General features: G+C 47.0%; 1 protein-coding gene across 4 annotated transcripts in view; it reads left to right on the forward strand.

Annotated features, from left to right (window-relative positions):
• Positions 1-18,715, forward strand: part of ETS1 (ETS proto-oncogene 1, transcription factor) — a 474,993-nt gene extending 456,278 nt beyond the window's left edge. For all 4 annotated transcript variants that reach the window (XM_088476264.1, XM_088476266.1, XM_088476265.1 and 1 more), the window contains 7 exons: positions 7,732-7,851; positions 8,164-8,364; positions 9,047-9,124; positions 9,805-10,053; positions 11,538-11,798; positions 15,988-16,106; positions 17,392-18,715. In XM_088476264.1, the coding sequence (XP_088332390.1) occupies positions 7,732-7,851; positions 8,164-8,364; positions 9,047-9,124; positions 9,805-10,053; positions 11,538-11,798; positions 15,988-16,106; positions 17,392-17,607 (1,244 nt within the window). In that variant the 3' untranslated portion in view covers positions 17,608-18,715. The remainder of the gene's footprint in view (positions 1-7,731; positions 7,852-8,163; positions 8,365-9,046; positions 9,125-9,804; positions 10,054-11,537; positions 11,799-15,987; positions 16,107-17,391) is intronic.
• Positions 18,716-20,936: the final 2,221 nt, after the last annotated feature.

Below are 20,936 nucleotides of genomic sequence, written 5' to 3' on the forward strand. Positions count from 1 at the left end.
AAATACACAATCCAATAAATAAGTATTTCAATCGAATCGGGAGCATCGATGGTAGCTGACCATTGGTTTCCGATGACCGTCTCCCATTTACATCCTGCAATTTTGTCTTCTATATCTGAGAATGTTATTACTTGGATGCAGAGGTTCTGTCTCTCCTTTGCTGGCGGGGGCCTATGTCCTGCGTCTAGGTCACTTTATTTGGGCTTTTTCCCACATGTCGGTGATGGGATATTGCGGTAACGGCGTCCTGACCTGAGCGTGCAGCGAGGTGGGACAAAGGCAATACACCAGGGCCTGTGAGAAGACTCATTCCCTGAGGGAGCAGCACGGCCGGGCTATGAGAAGAAATTCTTCTAGGGGGCCGCTCTTCTAACTGAAATGACTTCCATATGACAGAGGGCTCTGCTGGGGGTGTGAGAAATGTGTCCCTGGGAGTGGAATTAGTGGGTGCTGCGATCTGCCTGTTCCAAAGCCACATGTGAGAGAGGGGAGTAAATTAGACCCTTTAACCCTCTCTGCGCTGCGCCACGGCTACAACACATCGCCCAGCAAGTGCCCCAATCCGGTTCCCACATTACAAGAGTGTAAATGTCATGCGTGCTGTACAGGAGGACTGCGGGCTGGGAGGAGGTTAATCAGTCAGTGTGGGAATATTTGGAAGCTGCAGAAGACAGAGCTGTGACTGGGATCCCATGCAGGCTATGACGCCTAACTGGTGGTCTCACATTACACTGGTATGACTCAGCCATAGGAGGTGGGGAGGGGAGGACCATTAACCCTGCCACATCTGGCTAGGCTAACAGCGTGCGCTGGTTTTATGTGTGGGCCAGATGAATTTACAGGCCATTTGATAGCCCCAAGTGAAATAAAAGCCAAACTCTTAGGTAGGCCCCTCACCGGGCAGGTTACGAGCCTCTGCTCCGACCCCCTGGGAAGGAACGCCAATTCCAGGAGAAAAGCCCATTTTTAATTTGCAGCTTTACTGTAAATATGATACATTGTTTATTTTAAACATGTTTTCTTGTCCATCTCTGATAGAGAGATGCTGCTTTCTCTGGTTATAGCTTAAGACAGCAGAGAACAGGGCTGAGCTTCAGGATATGCTTGTTCAATTGTAAAAATGTCAACTAAAATTTTAAAATGAAAAATTGTATTTCCCAGAAGCCTGTTCCTGTCTGAATAGTAATGGCTTATCTGTTGGATGGCATTCAAAAAACCCTGGCATGCCAAGAGATATTCCCAGACTTATTGTCTGTCTGTAAGTCTGGGGTTAGTGATACCACTGTGCTTATGGTCCCTCATCCACAGGACCCGTTCGGTATTAAATGTTTGCACCATTCAGTTATGTTGTTATATCATGTGGTGCAATTTACTTATTTACCTATTACAGGTTGAGTCTCCCATATCCAAAATGCTTGGGGCGAGGGGTCTTTTGGATAACGGAAAATATTCCGTATTTTGGAATATTTGCATATCATAATGAAATATCTTGGGAATGGGACCCAAATATACACACAGAATGCATTTATGTGTTATATACACCTTATACACACAGCCTGAAGGTAATGTTATACAATATATTCAATAATTTGTGCCTTAGATAAAGTTTGTGTACATTGAACCATCAAAAATCAAAGGTTTCATTATCACAGTCATGCCAAAATTATTCCGTATTTCGGAACTTTCCGTTTCTCTGAATATTTACATATGGGAGACTCAGGGGTCTATTTACTAAGCAGTGTTAGGGACAGAGTGAAAAGTGATAAGGTGCCAGCCAATCAGCTCCCAACTGTCATCTCACAGGCTGTGTTTGAAAAATGACAGTTGGGAGCTGATTGGCTGGCACCTTATCACTTTTCACTCTGTCCCTAACACTGCTTAGTAAATAGACCCCTCAGTATTTGCTCTAGACACAAGGCGGCTGTGCTCTCGTCTCTTCAAGGTTTGAACAGGGGTCTGTTTATCAGCAGAGCCCCAATCGCGGTGATGAGACGGATTTATCTTGCTGTGTTTTTAATTTTTTTTTTTTTATTTGATGCAATAATATAAAAAAAAAGTTATTCCCACAATTTAACGAAGACTTTCACCATGGCGGATGAGCGTTACTTGCCTGTTGTGTTAAGGGTTAACTCGCTGCTTTGCTGGGCCAGAATCCACAGATATGCAGATGAGCCCGGATGACGCAGGGGGACTTGGCTGTGCTTCCACTAAAACTAAGAGAGGTTTTTTTTTTGTTATTTCAAAAGACAAGCTGTATTAAAAAAAATAAATTATACATACATACATACATACATACATACATACACACAGATACATAGCATTTTTTGGGGGGATGCAGTCTTCAAATAATACGGCATTTGAAAAATGACAAGGGATTTATTTAGAACGTAATAGAATAGACAGAATGTCCTGTGTATGTATAATGTATATGATACAGGCAGTGTAGGCTCCAGGCTACTATAGAATACCTGGACTGATTGTAGGATAGGTATGAATGGCCTATTTTATGAAAAACAAGACTGTTAAACTAAATTGGTATCACCCCCTGGCACGCTCAGGGCAATGACCTCACGTGCCCGAGTATCAAATAAAAGGATTTTAGGGCTAGACTCCAGTCTGGGGTTAGGGCACAGCCAGACGTCTCTGCTGGTTACGGATGGGCAGATAAGCTTCGGTGCAGGGCGCACTGTGGGTTTAGGACAGAACGCTCCTCCACGTGCGGAGATTGTTGCAGGGTCTCTCCCATTGTGGCGGTCTATTGTGTTTTATCTCAAGTGTTGGCTGAGCTCCTGGCTGCTGTGATAATCCGCAGTAATATCCCCTAATCCCCTGTGAGCTTTGTGAGAGGGGCCACCAGCTGGGGCCCCCCCTGTTCAGCAATATGACTGCTCATGTTTGTCATTGTGTGGGGCAAATGGTGGATGGAGAAAGTAGTAACTATACACTAATGCAGATACTGTGCAACACAGGCCTTCTCTGTGCTGCCGTTGGATTAAAATACTGCAGGATGGATCTGATGTAAACTGAGAGCTGTACACAGATGGCGGAGGCCTCTGTATCCGCCGTGCTGAGCGCTGCTTGCTCTGCGAGCTGTCCGCACAAAGCTGGTACAAACCATAGTCTGCTTATGGGGTCATCCCTTTTGCCTTCACCAGGAGATAACCGTACAGGTGCTTGCTCTTAGTGGAACATATTGGTGATGCAGTGTTCTTAGAAAGCTGCCGTTGAAAGAAATCGCCATTCTCAGGTCCAGTGACCGCCATCTAAGCCAAATGCGCCATCGGCTTGCGGGAATCAGGGCGCCAACGTTTGTTGGGCTCAGGGATCTGGTTTGTTTCACACTGAGGGGTCTAGTTACTAAGCAGTGTTAGGAGACAGAGTGAAAAGTGATAATGTACCAGCCAATCAGCTCCCAACTGTCATCTCACAGGCTGTGTTTGAAAAATGACAGTTGGGAGCTGACTGGCTGGCACCTTATCACTTTTCACTCTGTCTCCTTAAGGTGGCCATACACGGCACGGTATACGTGCCGATCCGACGGATCAGCACGATATAGGTGCTATATCGTGCCGTGTATGGGCATGATATCTCGTACCCGATATCGTGCTGCGCGCTCCCGCAGGGTCGTACATCTCATCCCCAGGTCTTCCTGCAAAACCATCTGACCTGGGATGCGATGTACGATCCCATTCAAATGGTGGAGAGGGGAGCCGGCATATCGTGCGGTCTGCGGGGACCGCACGAATGCCGGCAATGACAGCACGATCCGTCTGTGCATGGCACCGCGTATGGCCAGCATAACACTGCTTAGTAAATAGACCCCTCAACATCTAAAGACCATATAAACTGCTTCTCTAGACAGGAATAGATTTCCTTTTACTTAGGGAAATTTTCTAGTTTTGCATTAATTGCCTTTGATAGCCAAATCTAAGGCTCAGTTCTAGCAGCTGCCTGTGTCCTCAGTCTGCTCTGCATAGCTGCCCCTTGTACTGTACTTCTTATCAGGACCGTGCCATCTACAGTGATTATCTTCCTCACATCATTTCAATGGTCCTTTCATCATCTTTTTGCACAATCCAGGGTTAGTGTCCTTAAGCCTTCTTCCCCATTGTTTGGGGGCTAATTAAGGACATTCCAAGTAATGCTAGCACTGGCATATTTGTGCAGATAAAATGCAGGTCCTGGAGGCGTTAGAGACACAGTGAGTCATTACCCCGGTGCTGTGCGCGCCCCTGTGTTTCCCATTAGATGCAGTCTTCAAGTTGCCTAAACTCTGGCTACTGTCCAGGTCCATACGGGGAAAAAGAGATCTGTCATTGGTGGGTTGCTCCATAATGTTCTCATGGTTACATGTATATACAGTTTATGTAATGCTATATACGAGGAGATGTGCTGCGTGACTAGCGCCACCCTGACTGTCACAGCCGGGTGTTGTTCACCATCATACGCTGGGCTGTGGTCTTTTCCATTTACCTCTGTTCTCAGCTGTAGAGGGAACTGAGCCTGGAAGTTTTGTACTTGATGCTATACTCATATATTGGAAATGGGAACCTGGTAATAAAAGGGTGAGAACAGTTGGTACAAATACATGGAAAGAGTGCTAATCACAAAGGATGACTGCAGTGCCTCTGACATGACGTGGGTACTATATGCTGTAACAGCCAGGGGGCAATCCCCCCGATGCCCTAAGGGAAAGCAGGAGGGGCAGATGCCAAACTGATGTACGTCACCTTCTGGTTATTTATTGTGTGTGCCATGTTGCTTATACTTTTATTGTAGCTGATTGGTCCCATGATAAGTCACTGTATAATGTCACTCAATGCGGCCGGCGTATAGTGGTGTGCAGGTCTTCTGATAACCCTACTACCTCAGCTGTATCTGATCAGTACGGCCGGTGTATAGTGGTGTGCAGGTCTGCTGATAACCCTACTACCTCAGCTGTATCTGATCAGTACGGCCGGTGTATAGCGGTGTGCAGGTCTGCTGATAACCCTACTACCTCAGCTGTATCTGATCAGTACGGCCGGTGTATAGCGGTGTGCAGGTCTGGTGATCAACCTACTACCTCAGCTGTATCTGATCAGTACGGCCGGCGTATAGTGGTGTGCAGGTCTGGTGATAACCCTACTACCTCAGCTGTATCTGATCAGTACGGCCGGTGTATAGCGGTGTGCAGGTCTGGTGATCAACCTACTACCTCAGCTGTATCTGATCAGTACGGCCGGCGTATAGTGGTGTGCAGGTCTGGTGATCAACCTACTACCTCAGCTGTATCTGATCAGTACGGCCGGTGTATAGCGGTGTGCAGGTCTGGTGATCAACCTACTACCTCAGCTGTATCTGATCAGTGCAGGCAAGAAGGCTGCTGTGTACATATTATAAGGGGCTGAATGGAGGTGGGATTATTATTCTAGTTATTATTTAGCACACACATTCCACAGCGCTTTAATGGGATGGTTTTCTCACTCCTGAGAAGGGCTGCTCGCACCATGCAGGAACAGAGCACTGACCACTGCAGCTCACATTATGCAGCAACAGAGCACTGACCAAGGCAGCTGACATTATGCAGGAACAGAGTACTGACCAATGCAGCTGACATTATGCAGGAACAGAGTACTGACCAATGCAGCTGACATTATGCAGGAACAGATCACTGACCAATACTGCTCACATTATGCAGGAATCGATCACTGACCAATGCAGCTCACATTATGCAGGAACAGAGCACTGACCAATACTGCTCACATTATGCAGGAACAGATCACTGACCAATGCAGCTCACATTATGCAGGAACAGAGCACTGACCAATGCAGCTCACATTATGCAGGAACAGAGCACTGACCAATGCAGCTCACATTATGCAGGAACAGATCACTGACCAATGCAGCTCACATTATGCAGGAACAGAGCACTGACCAACTCAGCTGGTATCATGCAACACAAAACGGCAGTTCAATATCAGATGAAATGTCTTTGCTGTATGCCAATGCGTTAGAGAGCAAGCACGACCGTTGTTCCATGAATGTGTGTTATATCCGCGCTTCCACATCCCTGTGCACGCCTCTATGCTGTATTATATGCTAGCACTCTAATTGTACGATCCAGCCCTCAAATCAATCAGGGCTCCATTCATACTTTAGTAAGGAAAGTCCTGCACCCGGATACCCCTCCCCCCATTCCAGACCTTCTCGCTGGTTTTCCTCCTGATTCAGTATATGTGGTGCTGGCTTGGCTGTTATTACATATGTATGGCATATTCCATAGTGCCATGCAAATGTGGAATGTAAGTACAATAGGAATAAAATCAGATTTGACTTTCTATGAACAAACTGGAAGTAAAGATAAAAGCTTACAATCTAAAAGTTGGTTTTAACATACGGCAGGTAGAGCGGGTGCTGCCGCTGGGCCATGGATTAGGGGGTACGGTCGCTAACGTGGAGGGAAGTGGTTACTTATCTGAGATGGCTGTGCTCTGATTGGTCATTCTGTCACAGGGCCAGTCTCACTTGCCATGAATTCAAATTTTTATATATGTAAACCATTCATTTTAGTTCTACAGACAGACGTAATGAGCGAGTACATGTGTCTGTGACTCTTCTCACCTTCGCTGTGAGTCAATGGGGACTAATACCTGGCACGTTAACCCTGTAATGCCTGCTGCCGGAGCAATCACGAGGAACGTCCTCGCTGCCTCCGCCTGCTTCTCTGTTGGTTGGGTGCCAGGGACAGTCCCGTGTACTTGGCACTGTACAATGCAGCATTTCAGGATGCTTTGCTCTGGATTTGGCAATTACTTCTCGGTATTTGCCAAATAATTATTCCTAGAGGTAAATCTGGATTTGTCATGTTCTCTGTAGAAGTAGCTGGAAATTTGGCACCGATCGCTTCGCATGACACAGCAGGACTGTTCCTGGAGAGAGGATGTATTCTCTATTAAGTGTCACCAAGGTTTATATAATCGTTTAATCAGTTAATGAGATGATCTCTCCACAGTGTCTGTACCATCGCCAGGCGCTGGCCCTGTAATACAGTAGCTGGTAATGAGGGGTAATTACTGTATGTACATGGTGCATATAACTATTACACAACGAGAAAATGGTGGCAAATTCCAGTGCGGAGAATTCTATAAAATTTAGATGGATCTGAATATCTATCTTAACGATATATCCGCAATACTCAACACTCCTATCATAGAGAGAATATATAAATATATATATGTATATCTCTAGAACAGTCTCTGGGTACCCTGGTCACTGCTGTTGTGGGGTTGATGGGTGTGAGATGTTGGCACGTCACCCCCATCTGTCATTAGTGGACACAGGGCAGCCACCGAGGTCCCCTTGTGTCGCCCATAAATACAGTCCCTTGTTCAGTCTGCTGTAAATACTGTGTGCGTCTCCCTAAAATTAGATGTGGAGAGAAGGACGAGTATGTAAGCTCTGTGGGCGAATGTCGTCCAATGCCCGCTTCTGTACTCCTGCCTTTAGGCTGAGGAGGTCTCTCTGGCACAATGGCAGGCAACGAATTATAAAGGCTATAAAACTCCATTATCTCAGTACGGCGAGAAGCAAATCCTCTTTTATTTCTGAGAGGTGCCGCATTGCACACATAGCGGTCACTACGCGAGGGCTACACCATTATTCATGCGCTGATATGCCCTAATTATTACATTGGTCACAGGCTGTCAGACGTTATTATATAGGAATAATCACAATAATCCTTTCCTGCAGATATGGAGTGCGCCGACGTGCCGCTACTGACGCCCAGCAGTAAGGAGATGATGTCTCAAGCTCTCCGTGCCACCTTCAGCGGCTTCGCCAAGGAGCAGCAACGCCTGGGCATCCCCATCGGTGAGTTTTGTTTTAATAAATGCGTCTGAGCCATTGTGGTAATGGAACCAACTTAACTGATGTAAAGTAGCATAGAAATTGCCTCTGGAAGAGTACACAGACCTGCGCCACTGTTATAAGTATTGCACAGTATCTATAACGTCATCGCAGAAGCTGTAAGAATATTTGCACAAACCGCTTTGTGTTTGTTTCCGCCAGTTGTGTTATGATGACGTTCAAGCTATTGTCATTCATTTTTATTTGCGCCGTTCTGATGTTAGGACCAGTAGTTATGGTTGTCTCTCTCTCTCTCTCTCTCTCTCTCTCTCTCAGACCCTCGGGAATGGACGGACGCCAACGTCAGGGACTGGGTGTCATGGGCTGTGAATGAATTCACCCTGAAGGGTGTGGACTTTCAAAAATTCCGCATGAGCGGGGCGGCGCTGTGCGCCCTGGGGAAGGATTGTTTTCTGGAACTGGCGCCGGATTTTGTAGGAGACATCTTGTGGGAACACTTAGAAATCTTACAGAAAGGTGAGCGGATTTCTGGCTGTTTCGGCAGGACGGTGTAATGTTGGAGCTCGCGCAGGACATTACACCTGCACCCGGTGCGATGCGAGCACGAGAAGGCCGCCTATCCGGGCCCTCCGCACCAGTGACATCACTGAGGCACAAACTGGCGTATTCCATGGTGTGTGCGGGATGGGAAAAGCTAAATTGATAGTTGTTATTTATTCAACTGGTATCCTGCAGTGAAAGAATAGTGCAACAGCCATTATATTATATTATATTATATAAAGAGCTTCAATATCCCTCACTGAATGCTGTGGTGACATTTGACATGTCCGTGTGGGGAGGAGAGTGGAGGAACACGTGTCCAGGCATCGCGTACATACATACAAATATGGGCTGGCCTGTAACCACCAAACATGGCACCGGATCCTGAGAAACACCCCTGTCCTGTGATGTGGAGGCTGTGTGCTGGTGAGGCTACCGGCAGCACATAGAGGATGAGGGAGGATGGATTATGGGTATATTATTATTATTATTCACTTTTCTGTGCTTGTTATCAAATGATCCCAGAACACATATAATGGCTGGTGGGGTTATACTGGTATATACCTATGAGCAGCACAGTACATAGAGACGCTGTTGTGTGTAATTGTGTCGTATACAAGTAACAGGTGTATTTTATGTCATTTTTTGTTTGGACCAGATGACACAAAACTCTACCAAACGAATGACCTCACTCCGGCATACCCAGAGTCTAGGTACAGCACCGACTACTTTATCAGTGAGTATATCTGTCCCTCACAGGGGGTCATTACTTATTACACACGCACTTCCCTGTATTACTCCACCCGTGACATGGTCTTATTACACACGCACTTCTCTGTATTACTCCACCCGTGACATGGTCTTATTACACACGCACTTCCCTGTATTACTCCACCCGTGACATGGTCTTATTACACACGCACTTCCCTGTATTACTACACCCGTGACATGGTTTTATTACACACGCACTTCTCTGTATTACTCCACCCGTGACATGGTCTTATTACACACGCACTTCCCTGTATTACTCCACCCGTGACATGGTCTTATTACACACGCACTTCCCTGTATTACTACACCCGTGACATGGTTTTATTACACACGCACTTCCCTGTATTACTACACCCGTGACATGGTTTTATTACACACGCACTTCCCTGTATTACTACACCCGTGACATGGTCTTATTACACACGCACTTCTCTGTATTACTCCACCCGTGACATGGTCTTATTACACACGCACTTCCCTGTATTACTCCACCCGTGACATGGTCTTTTTACACACGCTCATCCCTGTATTGCTCCGGCCGTGACGTGGGCTCACCAGCACTGCTGAGAGCGGGAGGCATAGGCCATGAGTACTGCCCGTTATATGGTGTGCGGCGAATGACAGAAGCTTTGTCCTGTATCGCAGGTTACGGAATAGAACATGCGCAGTGCGTCCCACCCTCAGAGTTCTCAGAGCCCAGCTTCATCACAGAGTCCTACCAGACCCTCCATCCCATCAGCTCAGAGGAGCTTTTGTCTTTGAAATATGAGAGCGATTACCAGTCACCGCTGCTGCGAGACCCCTTACAGCCGGACTCTCTGCAGGGAGACTACTTCACCATCAAACAGGAGGTCGTGTCTCCGGACAACATGTGCATGGGACGGATCAGCCGAGGTAAGAGATTCTGCTTGTTAGTAGGACAGACATGAGAGGTCCTATTCACAACCCCCCACCCACCTCCACCACCACACACTAACTCCTTTTATAGCAGCAATGGACCAGCCAGACTCAGACTCAGGACTTGTGTCTAGTAACAAATACATCCCCCCCCCCCCCCCAAGTTGTGACCAGGCCAGTGACATACAGGGCGGTGCTGTTTAGCTCCAATACTGCATTGTAAAGCGATAGGCTTGTTCTTGGTACCTGGGCCATATTTTTGGGGGGCACGCTTTGGGATCGGACTGTGATCCTCTGCAGTAAAATGCAGCTTTTTCTCATTTCCGGGCTGGTGACAGCACAAATCTATTAGGCTTCTTTCCAAAACATATGTTGGAAATGTGAGGTCATCTCTGTGTAATCACCACCGGCAGCAGCAGCAGCGATGCTTCACAGCTACAGATCATGTGAGGAGGGTCCAGGGCGTCACACGGCTGCTTCTGTGTCTATGGGAGAGACTGTTACCCATATTATATTGTATATTTAATGATATGGGTAAGATATCATCAATCCACTACCAGACAGTTATGTATGGGCAACAGGGTTTATTCTACACGTATTTATTACCAGTTAGTTATATAGGGCACACATATATAACGCAGCACATTACAGAGACTATTTCAGTCACTTGCATCAGTGCCTGTGACAGGGGAGCTGACAGTCGGTCCCTGTGACAGGGGAGCTGACAGTCGGTCCCTGTGACAGGGGAGCTGACAGTCGGTCCCTGTGACAGGGGAGCTGACAGTCGGTCCCTGTGACAGGGGAGCTGACAGTCGGTCCCTGTGACAGGGGAGCTGACAGTCGGTCCCTGTGACAGGGGAGCTGACAGTCGGTCCCTGTGACAGGGGAGCTGACAGTCGGTCCCTGTGACAGGGGAGCTGACAGTCGGTCCCTGTGACAGGGGAGCTGACAGTCGGTCCCTGTGACAGGGGAGCTGACAGTCGGTCCCTGTGACAGGGGAGCTGACAGTCGGTCCCTGTGACAGTGGACGCATACACAAGGTTCATGTTTTTTGTCAGGAACCAATTAACCTACCTATATGTTTTGGATTGTGGGAGGAAAGCAGAGTACTCTGAAGAAACAATGGAGAGAACATACATACACCACACATTGCCTTGCTCAGGCATTGAACTCAGGGCTGAGGCAGTAATACTAACCACTACGCAAACCATGCCAGCAAAACTTGTTTGTAGTAATCGATTAAAGCGTAATTTATGTTTTGATGCAGTTTAATATAGGTAACGTTCACATAAATAGACAATAGTGTTTGTAATAATTCTGCTAGCAGCAAATCATACGGCCCCTAACCACAAGGGAGCGGTGAGATGATCACGGAGTGCCATGCCGCAGTGTTTGCACCGTAACTGCGGATTGCTGGTTACTTGCTATGTCTTATTATACCCCCACCCGCTGTGCTAATCTCCGCTCCCCTGTCTGCACAGGTAAACTTGGAGGGCAGGAGTCATTTGAAAGCATTGAGAGTCACGACAGCTGCGATCGTCTCACTCAGTCGTGGAGCAGCCAGTCCTCGTATAACAGCCTGCAGCGCGTCCCGTCGTATGACAGCTTCGACTCGGAGGACTACCCGCCTGCACTGCCCAACCACAAACCCAAAGGAACGTTCAAAGACTATGTGAGAGACAGGGCAGAGCTGAACAAAGACAAGCCCGTCATCCCCGCCGCTGCCCTGGCCGGCTACACAGGTAAGCGACATGCGGACCGGCCTGTGTAACCGCTGGGCATAGATAGCTGTGTGTATAGTTCCGTAGGAGAGAGATGTAGAATGCTACAAACTCCTGATCTAACAAGTACGGATGATGAGAGTAAGTCTGTGCGCACAGTTCTGTGTTCCTCGCCGCCCACTCAGTGCATCACGGAATTATCTCCATCTCTGCACTTTCATGAAACTGGGTCATGATCTTTGTCTGTGATAAGTAGACCTGTAGCCGCGCCCCAGCTGTGTTTTTCCTCTGTAAGTCCCTTTTCACACCTTGTGTGTGACTAAGCTGATAGTGTCTGAGGTCCTGAGACACACACGAGGCACACAGGCAGACTCCACGCTCGGTCGCTGTAACAACCATAAGGGAACAATGTATGGTTTGTTTTGTTATGTACATGTGCTCGGTGTGATACTCCACTGTGTAACACACTGCCTGGTATTCCGTGTATTCTAGAGCAGGCCTGGCCAACCTGTGGCTCTCCAGCTGCAGTGAAACTACACATCCCAGCATGCCTTAGCAAAGTTTTAACATTCGCTAATAGCAAAACTGGGGCAGGGCATGCTGGGACTTGTAGTTTCACAACAGCTGGAGAGCCACAAGTTGGCCAGGCCTGCTCTAGAGGGTAAAGGGGATTACACACTATTCGCATCCCAGCGGCAGAAGACATAATGTCACTGGTGCACGCGATTACAGATGCTCTGCACGCACAAAATTCCTCTCCGCTCATGTCTCATATGGACACATCTCCTTCCTAAACAAACCCAGCCCCGATACACAAACTGTACATCCATATGTTCTTCCAAACCACAAATGCGCACACAAGGGAGATGTTTAAATACAGAGATATTGCATCTGCCTTCTGCTGTGAGCAGCTCTGAGTGACCTCCGTACAGGAGTGGCCAGGCAGGACCTTGCATAGCAGCACGGTGACTCAGGACAGAATGTGATTCTCCTTGTCTGGCCTCTCACCCCCTGGATGTTACAGGTGTAAGCCGCCCAGTGACGCCATTCCCAGGGCTACAGCTTCCGTCAGTCTGGCTCCTAATTTATTAGGTGGAATGATGAACGCTATAGGAGATGGGTTACCTTGTGCTGTTATAAGGAGCCTCTTATATTTTTTACTTCCATTCCATCTTGATGTTTAGAACAATGAACGTTGGTATTTACAAAGACTAAGCATAGAGCAGAGTAAGAGGCGGTGGGAATATTACCGCATGTGAGGCCATTGCATATCGGCAGAAATAGTTTTACTCGTGAGCCTGGGAACGTTCCCTCCGCCCTACACCCCTGGGGCTTGCGGTCACCGCACACAACAGCTGCGGCCTGATAAATGGAGCCAATCGTGTGCACAGGTCACAATGCCTTTCAGTCCCTTCTTTAGATGAGTGGCTCGTACATAATGATTTGAGGATGTGGTGCTGTCAGAGCTGGCTTTTGCCTCGTGCCTCACAGGCTCTGTCTTTTGACTCCAGATTGAGACTTTAGAAATGGTTTTCCCATCTTGTGCCTCTGCCTCGATTGTTTGTTGTGTTCAGGACCGTGATAAGAAATGAGGCATTATGTAGCTGTAGACCAGACAGTGCCCTGAATTGGGGACAAGAACAGGGTTCTCTCTTTCCCCTGCATTATTTTTAGTCGCTAGGTTCCCCTGCCCCCTCCCCTTCTCCCCAGTAACTGAATGGGGAGACATTTTTCGAAAATGAGGCGAGCGCATTCCTATCATGTGACGGACTTAATCAGATTGCTCCTAAGGCCGCCGTGACTGGCCTTGCCCCAACACTGGCTGCATTGTGCACAGGAATAGCATGTGAGTCCCATTGACTGGGTTTACTATTTGAACCCTGTTCAGGTTATGGGTCACAGGGTCCCAGCGGAAGACAGAAGTGTGCTGTTATCGGCCTGTTTGCGGTTTGCTCGGGGACTTTCCAGCTTGTATGAACTGAGCGAGTTACCACCACCGCACTCAGGAATCCAGTTGTGTTCAAGGAGTGGTCCCATGTCTCAGTAATAAAGTGCAGACACGCTCGTGGCCATAGCTTAGACTAGACAGACTGTCGCGCCCCAATACAAATGTACAAATAGCGTTCTGAGGATTAGATGGTGATGTTACTCTGTTTATATGAGTAAATTGCTTCTTCAGTAACACTGCTGTGGTGTTGGGATCTGTTGGGGAGATCAGGCCCCTATGTAACGGAACTAGATTTCGGTGAGTTCTTATAGCTGTTCTATAAGTTGTGACAAGTCATTTAGTGCCTGTTCCGTCAGTCCTTAATTGCATCTTTCCAAGTCTCCTACGCCAGCTGACCGGTTTAGTTTTCTGCTCACGCTTTGCTCTCCCTCTTAGTCGTATTCAATTTGAGCTGAGCCGCGATACTTTTTCGCGTCCCAGACTTTTTGCCTACTTCGCCTGTTTTGTAGGCAGAAAAGTATTGCGCGCGTGCCCGCTTTACCCGTATTCAACAGGCGGAAAGTACTGTCAGATTTGGGGAAATCAGCCTGACACCCCCCCCCCCAAAAGATGCTCTGACATGGGGTTCCCTATGGTACCCCCCCGATTTGGCTTGCTGAAGGTACTTGGTGTTTTTAAATGGGCTCAATAGCTGCTAAATAGCGTTTTTCTATACGTGGTGCAGAATAGTATTCAGGAGTATTTTTTCCACAAAATAACTTATCCCAGCAAATTTGGGGTACTTGTGAATGGGGGTCAGCATATTTAAAAGTTGCTAAAGTGAGGTTGAAAAAATCGTGAAAAATCCACCTGCCGCAAGCCCCTGCAATAAAAAAAACACCTGGGGCATACTTGGGGACCCCCCCAGAGTCTAGTTCGCTAGTTTTTAACTTTGTCCCCCAACGTTTTTTTTTTTGCCCCCAAAATGAAAGTGATTTTTTGGGGTGTTAAGTGTTTTTTTTTACACTAATTTTTGACAGATTACCTTTTGGGGGACTGTCTGAAGGCTGCACTGGGGTTCCCGCAACATTACACCCCAAAACACCAATTCTGCTCTTTTTTCCGCCTGCTATTCATAGGCGAAACTTTTCCGCCTATTACATTGCATTGACTTTCCGCCTAGGCAGAAAGTCTTTCAAATTGAATACGGGGTAAATGCAAAACAGGCGAAAATGACGTCATCAGCGAAAAAGTATCGCGGATCCAGACTTTTCTCCTCAAATTGAATACGGGCCTTAGATTGTAAGCTCTTATGGAGAGGGCCCTCATTACAACTACGGTTTGCATGTGTCTGTCACGATTTGTAATCTTATGCTGGGCATACACGGCCAGATAAAATGTCTGTCAGACCGACAGACCTTTTATCTGGCCGGCTGCCAGCCGCAGATGTCCGCGGCAAACACTGTGAGAGAAATCTCAGTGTATAGCCCGACATCTGCGCTCCACCCCCGGGGGAGGAGACATTTCCCTGTTCCTTCCGTAGGAAGGAACACAGGAAATGTCTGTCTGTCGGCCGCGCTGGGCATACACTGCCCGATGCGGCCGACAGTTACCGGGTAAATATCGCATCGGACGGGCATACTGGACAATCCAGCATGCCCGACCGAGCAATATTTAACGCTCGGTCGCCCCCCCCCCCACACCACGCTACAATTATCGCGGTGATCCGCCGATATAGGGCGGATCGTCCCGATAATTGCAGCGTGTATGGCCAGCATTAGGCGAATGTACATTATATGTTTGTCACATTGTAATTAAATGATCAAACATAATAATACTGCAATGTAAGATGTAAAAATGTTTTGATTTTATTGCTTGCTGCAGCGCATGGCGTTTGTAGGTAATAAACTCATCAGTGACAGACAGCAAATGTTTCCTGGATAATTTGGTTTTATAATCTGCTACTTATGACCATACGGCACAATGTATGCAAAGTACTGATGTCAGACAGGAGCGCTAAGTAATACAGCAATGGGGGTTTTCTTGTATTACAGTTATCCTCTGCACAATGAGGGATACACTCAAAAGTGGCTGTAAATAAATAAAATCTGCCTTTATGAGCAGCTGGGCTCCGGAATCCGCACAGAAAATATAAAACACTGGTAGAGTCTGTGTTATGTGACCGGTGTCCTCTGCTGCAGATTGCTGACGTTCTCATACAGTCTGTAGTAAGTACCATAAAGGCAGCCTGGTCACATCTACCTCTGGTCTCTTCTCCTGCAGGCAGCGGACCCATCCAGCTCTGGCAGTTCCTCTTAGAGCTACTTACAGACAAATCCTGTCAGTCCTTCATCAGCTGGACGGGAGATGGCTGGGAGTTTAAGCTGTCCGATCCAGATGAGGTGAGTGCACATTAATGAGGGGGAATTCACTGGTAGTTATGTTGCACTCGTATAAACAGCCACAAAGCAACGATGGGGCGATAACAAGGACAGAACCAGGAGGCCTCATCTCATCGCAGTCTTTACTTCGGCCATGTAAGGAAAATGTGAGCAGCCACAGACCCACACAAGACACCAGTACGCAATGACGTGTGTGTCTGGGGGGGTCTCTGAAACCCCCCCTTGGTGATGGGAGTTAATATATTTGATATTATTTAATGCTATTTTCTGCTAGCCATGTTAGGCTCGGAGGGGTAGTAATGTGATGGAAAACATTGTAACTATCTTGGCGCAACACTTTTAAATATGATGGTAAAGCAGAGGGGATGTAGTCATGATGCGGCCGCCGGTCTCAATCCCGACACTACAATCCCGGCAGTGGATTTAACATAGGCGTCAAAATAACATCGCCTATGTTAATCCCGACGCCGGACCGATCGTCCAGCGCCGGAGGTAAGTAGCGATGTATCCAGGGATGGGGGGGGTTAGGTTTAGGGACCACCCGGGGGGATTTAGGGTTAGCCCTCCCCGGTAGGGTTAGGCTAGGGAAAGGTGGGGGTTAGGTTTAGGGACCAGGGGAGGAGGGTAGGGAGCCACCCAGGGAGGGTTAGGTTTAGGCACTAGGGGGGGGAGGATAGGGTTAGGCACTAAGGGGGGAGGAGGGTTAGATTACTTACCTCCGCTGTCAGTATTTCCTCCGTGTTGGGCTAGCACTGTCGGGATTTCAACCGGCGCTACCCAGTCCCATTCCAAGCAGAGACTGTAACACCACTGTACTGGCATGGTGGGTTGGACATCCCTGCCCCCCTTCTGCTGGCCTTTCTGAATGTTGGGACGATAACTACATCCCACCTGCAATGCCCATGAACAGAATTAGAGAAGCCTGTTCTACACAGGACTAGAGCTTCATTTCAATGTCTATAATTGTTAAAGGTTCCTTCAGTCTATGAGGCCATGTCAGTTACATGCGATGTAGTCGTATCCGCAAGTAAGTGCAGCTATATACCGCGTACAAACCTCCACAAGTCCAGAGTGAGATGGGAAAGTTCTGGGGTCAATTGCGGCATTTCCACAGCAACTCTCCACTCTCTCGCGTCTAATTGAATTGACCCCTATTTGTAGGTTCTGCATAATGTTATGTAAAAACCCGCTTGGCACATCTGCCGCTTAGTTTGACCATGAATAATACTTTCCAGCTTGAACACATTGGACGTGATAAAATCGCACTTGTCTTCTCCTATCATAGGTGGCCAGGCGCTGGGGCAAACGGAAAAACAAGCCTAAAATGAACTACGAGAAGCTGAGCCGCGGCTTACGATACTACTATGACAAGAACATCATTCATAAGACCGCGGGGAAGCGCTACGTCTACCGCTTTGTGTGTGATTTGCAAAGCCTCCTGGGATACGTGCCGGAAGAGCTTCACGCCATGCTGGATGTTAAACCAGACGCTGATGAATAGGGACTCGGGGGAGGGGGATTACTGGATCAAGGAACAAAAAAAAAAAAACCCTATGGAACCGAACATATTCCTCTGTGCCTAGAACTGGTTATTCAAGATGGATGCAGAGGATTCTGGGGAGAGGGGGAGGTGGTATTAGACTGAGAAATCTGGTTCTCACCGCGCACCTGAAGAGGAGAAGGATGTCGGCTTATTCCAATAACCAGATAAATTCCAAATGTTGTGCCAGTATTTTTCACGTGTTTCCTAATGACAGCCATGGTCCTATTCCCTGCAGTCATGTGTAGCCAGCCTTTGTCATCCGATGGATATAATGTAAGACAGAATACAGAGTAGTTGTTGGTAAAACGTCACTGGACCCGGCCCAAATTCAGGTGTGTTCTGTACAGGTAGCAGTCACCGCGCTGCGGACTTAAGGTACTGCCACACTTGGGGGAGGGGGATATTTGAAAAATGTTTGTACCCCAGCCGCCATACATTTTTGTACTTCGCTGCAGTGTTTGGTGTTAGGAATACTGAACAAATCTCAGGACACAACACACATTTATAGTGACCAAATGCAGCCTGTCCTCCCATACAGCTCCTAGAACCTTCATTACACAACATACCATCCTCATCGAGCATTTTGCTGACCCTTCTAGGTGGCATCCATGTCCTGCTCGCCGTCTCGCGTACCCCCCAGATTGTATTTTTTATAGAGAAGAGATGTCTGTATGTATATTTTCTAAGAAACATTTTTGTATGAGTAACTTGTACATAGTTCAGTGTTTTTTGGTTTCTGAAATGTGCCAAAGAGCGTATACGTGCGACCAATCCTGGGTGTAGCAGCAGCGATCGGTGCAGCTTGGTCTGTGACCTGCGCACTCTCACTGTATTAATATTATTCCCATCTGGGCATAGGACTGCTCCGTACATTCCACACATCCTCAGGATTAACCCTTGGGAGGCTGAAAGACCCTTCAGCAGTCAGCGGGGACTACAAGAGCTTGTAATTTTTGTATAGTTTTTTTTTTTTTTTTTTGTTTTAATCTATGAAAAATGAAAGAGTATTATTTAAAGCACCAGTTCCTCTGATGATGATGATAATAATAAATATGTTTTACGGGAATACATCTAACTTTGTCTCTTTCCTACGGCTTTTGATTCTTTGACTCTTTAATTGATTGGCTGGTACCTCAATTTTCAGGCTGAGACTGAAACTGGTGCTTTAAAACGGGAACAGCAGGAGGTCGTGCCCGGGATAGGGACTGTGATCTATATCTTGTCAGTGTAAGGGGGAGGATGGTCCATTCTGTGCTGGGGGTCTCCTTCATACCCTGAGCAGAAACAGTCTCTCCAGGTTAGCGAGGTCACAGGGTCCTCCCTGTGTGCAGCGTTAAATCAGAGTATTTGAGGAGAATAACTACTTACAAATCACAGGGGAGGGGGTGCGCTGTGTGTAGACGGCTGCAGCTGGCTCCCACCCTCTCTGGGGTCTCCCCGCAGCAGCCAATAGTATCTATCACACACACACATCTGAATGTATTAGAGACGGAGAGATAGGATGTGTTCCATGTTGAAGATCATGTTCTTAGTCGGATTAGCGCAGGCCTGGCCAACCTGTGGCTCGCCAGCTGTTGTGAAACTACAAGTCCCAGCATGCCCTGCAAAAGTTTTGCTATTAGGAGATGCTAAAACTGTGGCAGGGCATGCTGGGATGTGTAGTTTCACAACAGCTGGAGAGCCGCAGGTTGGCCAGGCCTGGATTAGCGTGTTCTTTAGAAGAACTGGAGTAAAATCAGGGGTCAGTGCCATAACTCGGTGGTGCTCAATTAAAGACAATCAGCTAAATATTTTTTTTGTGTTAGTTTATTATATCTATGCTATGTATTTGGGGAAGTCTGTTGGAGAATTTCGCATTATCCAGTTTTGCCACTGAAAAATCTGAATATAACTTTGTTTTTTTTTAAATATAAAAATGCTATCCAGCTCAATAGTAGCTACAGGGAAGCAACACAGATTCAGCTTGTACAAAAATAGCATAGACTCGTTGGAATTCCTTAATAAAATATTTTTATATTTGACTCTGCAAATTAAGTTGGGGAGGTATGTGTGTAAAATATATATATATAGATAGATAGATAATTGCGCTATGTCCTGTCCATTTGCCCTGATAATGGCATCATGTGACTGGCGTCTTGTCCGAGCGGCAATGTTCCTTAGTACATAACCTTTCCCCTCTTATTTTTGGCATTAATTCACAATAAGGGCCTAGGTGATAGATAAGAGATCTGTCCATACAAGTTTGGTAACAATGTGATCATGGTAAAGGTGGATGTGCTTTGAAAGCTGTACATTGTCTCATGACATAAATGATGGATAATTGAAGCAGAACAGAGACCTAATAGATGCCAGGTAGCTGTGTTGTAAACTGGGAGTTGCTGGTGCATTTATTACACGCGCAGTGACCTCCTTCCAATGTGCCTTAAGCGGGTGAGAATTCTGCTCACCAATCCTATAGTTAATATATACATCCCATAATGTGCCTGAGGTGAGACAAAGGGCTGCAGGGAACCTTCAAGTGATATTAATCAGGAATATGGGATATGGCTGTTCTGACTGACAAGTGCTCTGTGTCTTAATATAAAGGGAATGATATAAGTTATAGTTCTATAGAAGTATCAAATGGAAACAACTTGGTGGGTGTCTGTGTCCCCTTATTATAATCAGTGCAGCACCTCATGGGAGTGATCCAGTGTGCAGAGGCTGGACAGGGTGTGTGTCAGACTTGAGCATCGGATTGGCTGTGTCTGCTGCCCAATCAGGCGCCACATTCACCTCTAGCCTGTCCGTGCAGCAGATTAATACAGTTGTCTGTTACAGTGCTAGAGGCTCTATGCATTGAATTGCCACAGGAGGTGCAAGCACTTACCAGGGAGCAGAGGCTATCCCAAACCAGCCTACCCCTTTATAGACTGTTCCAGAATGAAGCATTTCCCTACTAGATCTCTTCTGAGGGTGATTCAGACGCAGCATTACTCCTAAGCAGGAACAGGTCCGACTGGCAGATCCAACACGTAATGCATGACGCAACTTGCTGGGTGAATGCTGGCGGCTGAGGAACCTATTGATGTCAATGACTAGCGGTGTACGCTGTCCACGCAGAGAGTAATGATTACATGGCATGGAAGTAGCCCGCACAAAATGGTGTCCCTTTGCCGGCAGTATTTACCTGTGGTATATTCCATGAGATGGAAACTAATAATACAGCAACTTGTCCATAAATCATGTAATTTTCCACATTAACCCCCAAAGAGTTTACAAATTATAATTATATGGAGATTGCCTAT

The sequence above is a fragment of the Taudactylus pleione genome, unplaced genomic scaffold (assembly GCF_031769625.1).
Source record: "Taudactylus pleione unplaced genomic scaffold, aTauple2 ptg000185l, whole genome shotgun sequence".
Lineage (NCBI taxonomy): Eukaryota > Metazoa > Chordata > Amphibia > Anura > Myobatrachidae > Taudactylus > Taudactylus pleione.